Genomic DNA, 11,369 nt, shown 5'->3' with positions numbered 1-11,369 from the left:
CCTTGGTGACCTACTGCCATTTCCATCAATCGGAGGGTCCTCTGGGTCCCATCAATTCCCACTCCCACAGACTCCTTCATTTTGGCTGCAGCGCCCAGACAGAGAAGCTTCAACTCCTAGATCATGCTGACACTTGTCTCTGTGTATCAAAGAGTCGTGTCCAACATGCGGGGACTAAGCAGTATGCTGCCACCTGTGGCTGGAATAGTTATAAATGTAGCCCAAACTTAAATCGAAAACTTACTTAACACATTAGGTAAGATATTGAGGGGTAAGGAGAGCAAGAGAGGGGGTGATTCCAAGCATAAACTTCACAGATAACAAAGTCAGACACACCTGATTGGGAACATATATCTTAATTGTAGAAATACTTGATTTTTTTTTTCTATGCTGTGCGGGGCACTGCTCAGAAACATTTCATTTTATTGCCACCAAATCCTCCCAAAACTTCCCCTACAAGTACAATAATTAGTCCTGTTTTACAGCTGAAAGAAATGAAGACTTTAACTTGACCAAAGCTAGATACTAAGAGAGCACGTTAACACGCTCGCGCTCTAAACTGCTAAATTCCTAAGTGCCTGGATGTGCTTGGGTTTTATTTTAATTGAAAGCATAGAGTCTGTGCTGTGATTGCTTTTAACTTCCCAGTAAAGTGCACTGCTGAGCAAGTAGACGATAAACAGGAGGACAGGTGTTACTTAAGGGAATGATGGAAGCTGTAACCCGAAGCCTCCTTGGGCGGGGAGAGGTCTGGGCGACTGCACCCAGCTGGGAGCTCTTCTGGCCAGGCGCTGTCTCTCACTTCCAAAGTTGGAGCTCTCCTTGGTGGGAGGGGGCGGGGAGGAGGGGAGGCCAGTGACGTCACTCCGCAGAAGGGATAAAACTCCGGGACAGCATTCCCAGCTAGGTCGTAGCCCCAGGAGCTAAGTGGGTTGTCCGGTTCCCACTAGCGCTTTGCAGAACCACCGGTCGCTGGATACACTCGTGGGAAGGCATCATGCCCCAGAACGTAGTTCTCCCGGGCCCTGCACCCTGGGGCTTCAGGCTCTCTGGGGGCATAGACTTCAACCAGCCTTTGGTCATCACCAGGGTATGTGTTTTTCATTCTGATTTTTTTTTTTTTTTTTTTTTTGCTACAGGTCATCTGGCGTCCAGAGTGGCCCTGAAATAACCAAGAAGCCTAGGGAGGGAGGCAGGATAGTGCACTGACAAGGGTCTGAGCTTCTGGCTCCCAGTTGGACTTCAGCATCGAGCTGGGAGGATGCAAAACAGTTTTGAGATTTAACCAAGGCAGCTCACAAACTCTGCATCCCTTTTTCTTGGTTCCGGCCACATTTCCCAGAGAGATCAACTGGCAGTGCGGATTCCTGGGCTCAGAGGAGGGCTCCAGAGCTGAGAGGTGCTTTGGCTTTCCCCATATTAGCTATGGGGAGGAAGGAAGAGGTATTACTCTCGCAGTTATTTGGTGGCGCTAAATCTGCATCTGAGCAGTTTTCTTGCCCGGATGAGAGCTTCAGCAGGGTGCTGTTCTCAGGGAACAGCTTGGACTGGCCAAGTTGGAACCTCTCATATCAGCCAGACAGGGAACGTATTACTAATGTGTATTCCTCCGTTTCCAGGCATTTTGGATAAATATTTTCCAAAGCTGGGAACTTGGCTGAGGAAGAATTACCTATAATTCAAACTACAAAGAAAACCTGGGCAATAGTTTACCTGATAGAGCCCAACCACTCAGTCTAATAACTTCGAAAAGTAAGACTTTAGTAGAAAAAACCAAGCTGCCTAACTCCAGGCTATCTAAAGCAGGACCCAACAAGAAGGGGGGTGTAAAAATGGGTTGACAGAAGGGTTCCTCTTCTGTCAACAAACTTCTAGAATAACTGTAAAGCACCTAGTTGATAACTTCCTCAACTTTCGAAAGCAATCTTTTCAGTTAGTCACGAAAGCCATCCTAAACGTGAGGACACACACTTTTAAATATTATAATTTTATGTGCTAAACGCTATGCTTTTCTTACTGCTCATGCTATATTTTATGAATACATGCTTTATAGCCTGATCATTCACAGATTTTGAATAGGGCAATGTACACACATTAATATTATTCGTGAAGCTCTATGCTTTTTAAAAATCTCAACGCATGTGTCATATGGATGCATGCAATGGTTCATTTCCAGCTTTGTTTTACATTTTTCAAAAACATGTAAACACATCTGACATGTGTTTTATATGAGACATTAAAACATACCCCCAGAAATGCTCTAAAGTAAATTAAGCAGAAAATGCTTTCACGATGTAGGCATAGCAATTCCTTTTATAGATTTACCAAAGAAAACAGTTTCCACTGTCTCTAAGAAATATGCATAGTTTATAAGGTTCCATTTGCTCACATTAAGTAACAGAAGCTCTTGAATCCTAACAAAAAGTAAATCATATTTAAATTAAATCCAAAAGAATGAATTATGCCATAAAGACCCTTGAAGACATATGTAAAAGAATTATCTTACTATTACTCTGTAACATATCTGCCTAATGAATCATATGTTTGAAACTTGGGATTGTTGACACTAAAAGCAAGATTTATCTTAATGCAACCTTGCATCTGCATTCTAACTACAAAGACCATCGGGGTAAATGTATTCCATGTCAGGATGTTTTTATTTGAAGAGCTATTCTGTCTTGGATTTTTAACTCATAGCTAATGTGTGTCACAACTGTGGACACTTGATTCAATGATAAGCCAGATATTATTTATTTAAAGTACACCTTCTTGACAGTTTTAAGTTCTAGTAGATAACACTGAATTTTTCCACCCCAAGTGTCCCCAAAGCCATGCATATCAGGGATTCTTGTTAAATCAATGAAAGCCCACTTACTTGGGCTTTTATGCCTTCATGGATTCTTATTAAGAGTATGTCCAGAATAATTACAGAGACACAAGAAATCATTTGAATAAAAACCTCAGAGGTGTTAGTCAGAATTATGTGCTGCTGCTGAGCAGTCACTCTATGTTATAATTTTAATATTATTCTAGTCTACTTTTTGCTTGTCACACACATTCCTCTAAGACCATTACATTTGTTAACTCACTTAAAGCTCATAACATCCCTATAAAAGCAGAAGGAACTGGGTCCCCTTTCACAGGTTACAGGAATACAGCTTAAAGGCGGTCTGTGAGCCACAAGTGATCACAAGTGCAGAAGCAGGTCCACCCAGCTCTAGTGCCTTCACACTTAAGTCTACACATGAGAAAAATGTCCCTTACTGTCCCCAGTGACATCTAATTTGTCAGTGGTGCTGTTCTTCATGCTGCTGTCTCTATTCAAGATATCATAACTTCCTGCCCAGAGGCCTACTTATGTTCTCCAAGTCAACCTGCATATTCTTACAAGGGGGCTGTTCATCCTTCACGTTAGACATCCTTCAGTGACATCACTAGCTTCTGGAGAACAGAAGACGGGTTCTTCTGCATGGCTTTTTACTCTCTGTTCTGACTTCCTTTCTTCCCTGCCTCTCCTGTTTCTCTTCTCCATACAAGGACAGTGATGCCACAGCTCCGGGCTGTTTATGCTATCCTTGGCATGGCTGTGCTTCTGATACACATCACTCTCTCCCAGAATTCTTTTCTCCAACCCTACCTCATGGTCCTCTCCGCCTATGAAAACCTATTCAAACCTTCTCCCCAAGCCCTCCTCTGATCCTCTAGTGATGTTCATTTCATCTACTGCACAAGCTTAGCTTTCTACCCACCCTCTCTTATTATCTTGTCTATACCCAAGATACTTATGCAAATCATTCTGATTACAGCTCAGAGAGGGAGACGCTGTCAAAGCTGACAGGAAGTCTTATGAGTGAGCCTACTGGAGGGCCCTGGTCATTGTTCTGGGCCTTTTTAAATGGGATTTAGAAGAGGGGGGAGTTGGTTACCAAAGGTCGTATAGTTTAAGTAGTTCTCTGCTGATTGATAGATTAGGATATATACTTATTTTATGGCTGCATATGTCATTTCCACAATGCAGCTGGTTTTAATTATATGCATAATCAATTACACATAGACATAAGATAGTAAATAGGAAATTCTCCTAAAGATTTGTGGGAAAACAGTTTTGCCACAGTTTTCTGGAGGATTTTAAGGTTGTTAAATCCACTGTCAGGAGTGAGGTATATGTGTATAGCCTATACAGACAACAGAACTAGGCTGCCAAATGCAGTATCACTAGAGAAGCATACATTTCCAAAATCAGGGTGCCAGGCTGCTTAACTGTCTCCTGGGTTCTCCTGCTTTAAGGACCATATGTTACCCATTCCATCTACTGAAACTGCAGTTCACAGAGTCACCACAAAGAGTTTCTGCCCCATAATTGTTCACAAACCCAGTAATCAGTGAAATAAAGTTTCATATAATTTGAAGAAACACATGCACACACACATCAAAAGGAAGGAAAATAAACCGCCAGACCCAAGATTTTCTAGACAACCCCTGCACTACATTTTGCGTAAGATAAAAATGTCAGTTTGGGACACTTGGTTTAAGAGAGAGTGTTACATTACAGTTCAAGTCTGAAGTGCCACCCACTGCATTGTGTGTCAAATGCTCAGTCTTTAGGAATGTTGAAGGCTGAGGAGCTTTTAAGAAGTGAGGCCTGGCTGACAGAGGTAGTCACTGAGAGTCGAGGTTTGAGGGCTGAGGTTACTCTGGTTCCGGCCTAGGTAGCCTCTATAGGTGTGTTAGCTATCCTGTCACATAATGATACAAACGCATAGTGCACACTTCAACACTGTATTTCATAGAACAGTGTTTGAAGTTCACATCTCCACAGGAGCTTCTTTTGTTTTGGAGTGTGTTGTTTGTTGGCTGGTCTTTTATTTAGGGGGTAGTTTTGTTTTTTGCTTTGTTTTACTTTGTAAGAAGATCCTAAGGGCTCTGAAAGTTGCTTGACCAACCAGGAACTGAGTTTACTCTCAGAGGAGACACAAATTGTTGACATTTGTAAAATTCCAATATGGAATGCAGCACAAATTCAGGTGCTGAGTCTTTTATCCCTGGCTTCCTTCAACTCCGGGAACTTTGGTGTTGTGTGGCTGAGCTAGACCTGAGGACCAACTCAGACCATGCCAGTGCATTCTCAATGCTTACATCTCTCATCTCTCCTCTCTCTCTCTCTCTCTCTCCCTCTCTCTTTCTGTGTCTCTCTCTGCCTCTGTCTCTCTTCACTCTCTGTCTCTTTCTCATCTCTTTCATCTCTCTCATCTCTGTGTGTGTGTCTCTCTGTGTTGTCTGTGTGTCTGTGTCTCTGTCTCTCTCTGTCTCTGTCTCTCTCTGTGTGTCTGTCTCTCTCTCTCACACACACACACACCGACACACAGAGACACACACACACACAACTGTTACTTCAATCTAAACTTTGTTGGAAATTTGGAAATTTAGAATGAGATGCTTATAGTTGAACACAATCTTGTCCTAGGATTAAAAACGAGAACAGAAGAAAAGTGGATGCGAATAAAACCCTGCGTAATTTTGTGCTAGCAATGACAGTGTCTACAGAGAAGCATCGATTCATATGTTCGCAATATTGATTGCAAAATATCCTGTTAAGTGAAAGGCACTGAGGGGCAACGATTACAAATATAGGTGGATCTAGCCCCCCTGAGAAGAGCACATATCGGTGGAAGAAGGGACATGTATGAACATAAACTAACATGACAAACTGGTCCAAAATTTCACAAGCAAAATATAGCATGAGAGATAGCAGGAGGCACAGGAGTGGGAAGGTTACCCACAGGGAGACTACACAGAGAATTAAAATACCTGTGAGACAGCTGCAATAAGATTTTCAGATTTTTCACGGAATAAATAACCCCATGTGAGTACCTTTCGATTTCTGAATTGATTTTCTCACATTAAAATAACAGTAACTGTTTTTGCAAGATTGTCTTAAGAAGTAAGATAAAAAATCCCCAATAATAATCCTATCATGACAGTAAAATCATTGTTTTCAGCCCAGACTATGCTTTAGACACTTGTAGATCTCTTTGAAAACACCTATACTCAGGGTCATGAGTACATTTTGTATAAATGATGTGAGAATGTCACCCTAGAAACTTCCATAGTACCCAGTTCCTGGAGATATTTCTATGCCTGGTAAGGCTTTCAAAGTTCATTTGGTAGGGAACAAGGGACAACTGAGTAAGTTAACATGAAGAGCCAAAATCATCTAAGGTATCTGTAAACAACACAGTTCCTGGGTCCTTTCCTATTGATTCTGAGTCTTGATTCCAGACATCTGGTATGGGATGAAATCTTTATGGCTAACAAGGCCCCCAGGTGGTTCTTGTAACAGGAAAGTTTAAAATCACAATGCTGAGTTGATTGACCACAAGGCTATGGCCAGTTATCTCTCTGGTAACTTTAATAGTTAAGACATTAGTGAACCACAAATACGAAATAATTCATTTTAAAACCCTCTGCTTCATCTCACCTCTCTGTTCTCTCAACTGGAGAAAGCATAGTCATAAAAAGCTGTGGGCACACTATAAAAATCCAAAGTAATAATATAATAGTAGAACATTAAAGTAAAGCAGCAGTGTAAATTAGTCATGAACAGTGGATTCTTATACCTTATACTTTTGTTAAAAAAAACAAAGTCACGTCAGCAGGCATTTTAGTCGTTAGTCCTTCTAATCATCAGCCTTGCTGAACTAGAAAACTAGGAAGGATTAAAAGCATTGTGTGTCTCCTCTCTGGATATCCCTTTTGTACCTGATCCATCCATCTGTGAAGGATTCAAAGCAGTAAGGACCATGTTGAAAACAAAGTGAGAAGTGGGTTCTCGCCATCATTAGCAACATTCCCAAGTTGATTTCCATTCTGTTTTCCTTTCTGTTGCTGTGATACAACACCCCGACCAAAAACAATGTAGAGAAAAGGGGCTTTGTTTCAGCTTACAATTCCAGGTCATATTTATCGATGAATGAAGAGAAAGGGAACCCAAGGTGGGTATTTTCACAGCCAAGACATACAGTAGGAACTACATCGGAAGCTGTTTGTCAGCTGGAAAACTTGAACTGGTTTATCTATTCGACTCAGGACCACCTGCGTAGGGATACTACTGATACTGACTGGGTGACTGGGCCTTCCTACATCAATCAACAGTCAAGACAATCCCCTACAGACATGCCCACAGGTCCATCCATCTAGGCAATCCCTCAGCTGAGGTTGTCCTTTCAGATGACTCTACTCTTGTGTCAAGATGATAGTTAAACCTATCCAGACCAGCTTCTGAAAAGACTGGTGATGCCTGAAATTCCTCAGCAGGAAGCCTTGGGTTACTCAGATCTCTTTCTTGTATAAACAGAACAGCCCTTTCTGCTCAGCCTACCATAGAGCAACAATGAAAAACAGTGAAAACAGTTTTTAAAAAGTAGCATTCTGCAGAAGAAATCCTTAACTTTCAGATTTACTGTTAATAAAATTTAGTGCCTTCTAATATTTAAAATATTTGACTATGATATTTGAAGTCTGTGCAGTATATAAAGTCAATATTTATTACTTGTTCAACATTGAAAGTCTGATGTCTGCTTAAAATGTGTATAGGCATTTAACCCACCCAGCAGCACAGTGCACAAACACAGACACATATATACACACATACACACACATATATACATACACACACACACATACACACACACATACACACACACACATACACACACACACACACACACACACACACATACACACACACACACATATATATATATATATATATACACACAGCTCTATTTTCCATTCATCACAACCAAAGTTAAAACAGAAAAAAACAAGTTAAACACTTCCAGATCAGGATTGACTGTTCTACAACTCGAGTCCATTCAACTATATTATTATTAAGCCTAAGAGGGGCTTCACAGACAGACACACTAAGCCTCATTTAATATTTTAGCCCAAAGAAAGCATGCTGACCTTAGAGGCTTAAAAATAGAAAGTACTGACCTGGATATTCTATATTGAAAGAATATTAAACAATTAGGATTCTTTTTATCCCTACCAAGGCCATTGGAGATGGAAACTTTGTCCTAACAGTCCTGAGTCCAGGAGAACGTCTAAATAAAAGTAGCTAAGGAGTGGCTCCCAAAGGCTAAAATGTAATAAGCCCCATTGTCCTCACCAAGCTTTTGAAATCAACTATTCCCAGTAGAAAATCTTCATGACACAGAACCTAACCAAGTGCAATAAACAATCTAGAGATAGTTCTGGAGACGGAGGGCACATGAGAATTTAACTGTTTTTAAAGATTTTATTTATCTAGATAAACTTGGATCTCTCTAGGGGCTCAGAATGGAATAAAATAAGCAAATTAAAAACAGCTAATTGACTCTTAATCCTGGAGTAGTATATTAGGAACACTCGAGCTTATTCCTGGAGCAATCTGAGGTTTAAAATAAGACTCATGAGTAATTCTGATTTACGATTTCCAGCTTCCAAATATAAAAATGGTAAGTTCACAATAATAAACAGAAAGTGGGCTGGGATAATGATTCAGTAGAAAGAGCACTTGCTACACCAGCCTGGGGAATCTGAGTTCAGATCCTCAGCACCCAAGTAATAATTCTGGCATGGCTGGACCTGTAACCCAATCACTGTGAAGTTGTCGAAACAAGGGGCTCCCTCTACTCAGCCAGCCTAACAAGAAAATGGGGAGTTACAAATTCAGTAAGAGATCCTGTCTCAAAGTAGATGTCTTAGTTAGGGTCTTAATGCTGTGAACAGACACCATGACCAAGGCAATTCCTATAAGGACAACATTTAATTGGGGGTGGCTTACAAGGTCAGAGGTTCAGTCCATTATCATCAAGGCAGGAACATGGCAGCATCCAGGCAGGCATGGTTCAGGAGGAGCTGAAAGTTCTACATCTTCATCTGAAGTCTGCTAGCAGAATACTGGCTCCCAGGCAGCTAGGATGGGAGACATCCTAAAAGCCCACACCCACAGTGACACACCTACTCCAACAGGGCCACACTTTCTAATGGTGCCACTCCCTGGGCTGCGTATATACAAACCATCACAGTAAATAAGGAAGAAAATAACACAGTACACCTAATGTCCTCCTTTGTACTAAGAGCACACATGAAGATGTGTGTGATTGTGTCTGAGAGCATGTGCATGGGGGGGATGGGGGGACGGGGAGGAAGATCATGTATACACAATACACACATATATAATTTTTCAGTGCCCACTTTTTCTTCATAAGTCCTAACAAGCATGGTACACTCACAGAATGTTGTCTACCCACCTAGCCTGAACTTCAGAATCCTCTCTCTCTCTCTCTCTCTCTCTCTCTCTCCCTCCTCACTTGACCTGAGCTCAGCAGTTACTACCAAAATCATTAGCAAGTGTTCAACTGCAAGTCACTGGCTAAACAAAAGACCAAATGAAACTACAATGCCCAAAGTATGGTTCATCCTGAATTTATACACTGAATTTAAAGCTGTTAGTTGCCAGGCAAATAAGCATGAGTCAGGGACCCTCCAGCACAGAAGCTTGGAGACTAGTTGAGAAGACAATAATACACAAGGAACTAAGCAAATACAAAATTAAAAGTAGTCTTAATGAAGGAAATAAAAAAGATATAAAGACAAATAACAAGTTTGAGAAACTAGAAATAAAAAGACAATTCAGAACTTTAGGGAATTTCTAAAATGCATTATTTCCACCTAAACCTAAAGGATAAGAAGGAGGCACCAGGTGAAGAGTATTTCATATAGAAATAGTGATACATGTAAAGCCTAAAGGAGGTACAGGACTGTTCTGTTTGAGGAACTTAAAAGAAATCAGAATAGCCATTGTGTATTATATAAAGGAGAACAGGAATGGGGTCAGATGTCTGGACAGCTAGCTAGGGTGATATCCATGTTGAGTACAGACAGAAAAGTGGGAGAACAATTTACCCAGATAAATAACCTTCCACTTTTAACTGGATACTCAGCATACTAATGTTCTACATTTTCTATTTCTAAGCATTAAAAATACAGTAACATATATTTTCCTATATCCTAAAGTATTATTTCTTTCATTTTCCACTTCTAAAAATTTCATACACATTTGATAGAAAAAAATTGAATCTTGTTTTTTCCCTATTTTGAAAAATCTCTGATTTTTAAGTAACATGTTTAGACCATTTATATTTAATGTAGTTACTGATCAGATTTCATTAAAACCTATGTTTTTTATTTATTCCACCTGCTCTTCATTCATGGAGAAGATAACATGACTGAATACAAGCTTCCTTTGTGTCATTGGTTACCAGTGGTTCTTTACATTCATGCTAAGTTACACCAAGCCATTAGCAATGTATTGTTTTACCTGAGTTTTTCTGAACAGCTATTATGTTGGCCACTTCTTCCTCCCTGCTTTGTCACAGGGATGCCCGTGCATAGGCATGGGCCCTTCCTTCCTTGGAGGTCTCTATCTTTCCTTGAACTTCTGGTTTTCTTCCCAGTGACTTCAGTTCTCTAGAATGCAGTAAATGTTTTTATTGTCAGGCTTCTTTTGGTCAGTTCAAGAGTGACCCTTTCCCAGATTCCTAGCCTTAGAGATGCACTTGTCCTAGTTTGGGCTGTTATGACTGGGTGGCTTTTCAACAACAAAAATTGTTTCTTACAGTTCTAAAAGCTAGAAATCTAGGTTAGGGTACTAACATGGTTGGGTTCTTGCTAGGGTCCTCTTCCAGATTTCAGATGACTAACTTCTTGTGTCTCTACAGAGATGGCAGAAAATCATCAGAGCTATTTTGGAAGACTATTTGTAAGGAAGGGTTCTAGTCTAAGTCCTGACGGCTCTAGATTACTGACCATCTCAAGGGCTTCTTCTTCAAAAGTCATCTCTTTGAAAAATGGTCAACATACAAACTTGGGGGAGTATAAGTATCTAACTCATGCTGGTCTCCTCATGGTAATGTTAAAATGAAAACAGTTGCTTAAGTAGTTTCAATTCAAGTACCAAAGTTGCCAAAATGTAGAAAAATTCTTATCTCAAAATAGAAATTTCTGGCTAACAAAAAAGCTTTAAAAATATTGTTTTCAACAGAGAAAATATTCTCAGATGTAGTTATATGAAATATTTTAAAAATAACAGGACATAATATGGTGCTTAAAATATGGCTAGTACAAAAATTATTTAACATAATAAAATATCACTAATACAATCGAGCAACTGAGAGTTCTTTTAAAGTTAGGTTTAAGATTTGGCAACAAGTAAAGCACTCAATAATTTGCCAGGATAACATACAACTACTGAGTATAAAACTCAAGAAACTGATGTGTGACGCGCCGCCTCGCCGAAAAGGAGAACACGCCACACTTCAGGA

The 11,369-nt window shown here is 40.2% G+C and overlaps 1 protein-coding gene across 2 annotated transcripts in view; it reads left to right on the top strand.

Moving 5' to 3' along the window:
* The first annotated feature begins 911 nt into the window (after positions 1-911).
* The window catches only part of Pdlim3 (PDZ and LIM domain 3), a 32,275-nt gene continuing 21,817 nt past the window's right edge, over positions 912-11,369 (top strand). The window contains exon 1 of one of the 2 annotated variants that reach the window (XM_028757668.1): positions 912-1,090. In XM_028757668.1, coding sequence (XP_028613501.1) covers positions 998-1,090 — 93 coding nt within the window. In that variant the 5' untranslated portion in view covers positions 912-997. The remainder of the gene's footprint in view (positions 1,091-11,369) is intronic. The other variant, XM_028757667.1, reaches the window with a different exon arrangement.

This window comes from Grammomys surdaster, unplaced genomic scaffold, assembly GCF_004785775.1.
Source record: "Grammomys surdaster isolate TR1022 unplaced genomic scaffold, NIH_TR_1.0 126178, whole genome shotgun sequence".
Taxonomy (NCBI): Eukaryota; Metazoa; Chordata; class Mammalia; order Rodentia; family Muridae; genus Grammomys; species Grammomys surdaster.
This window is presented reverse-complemented; position numbering and strand designations above follow the sequence as displayed.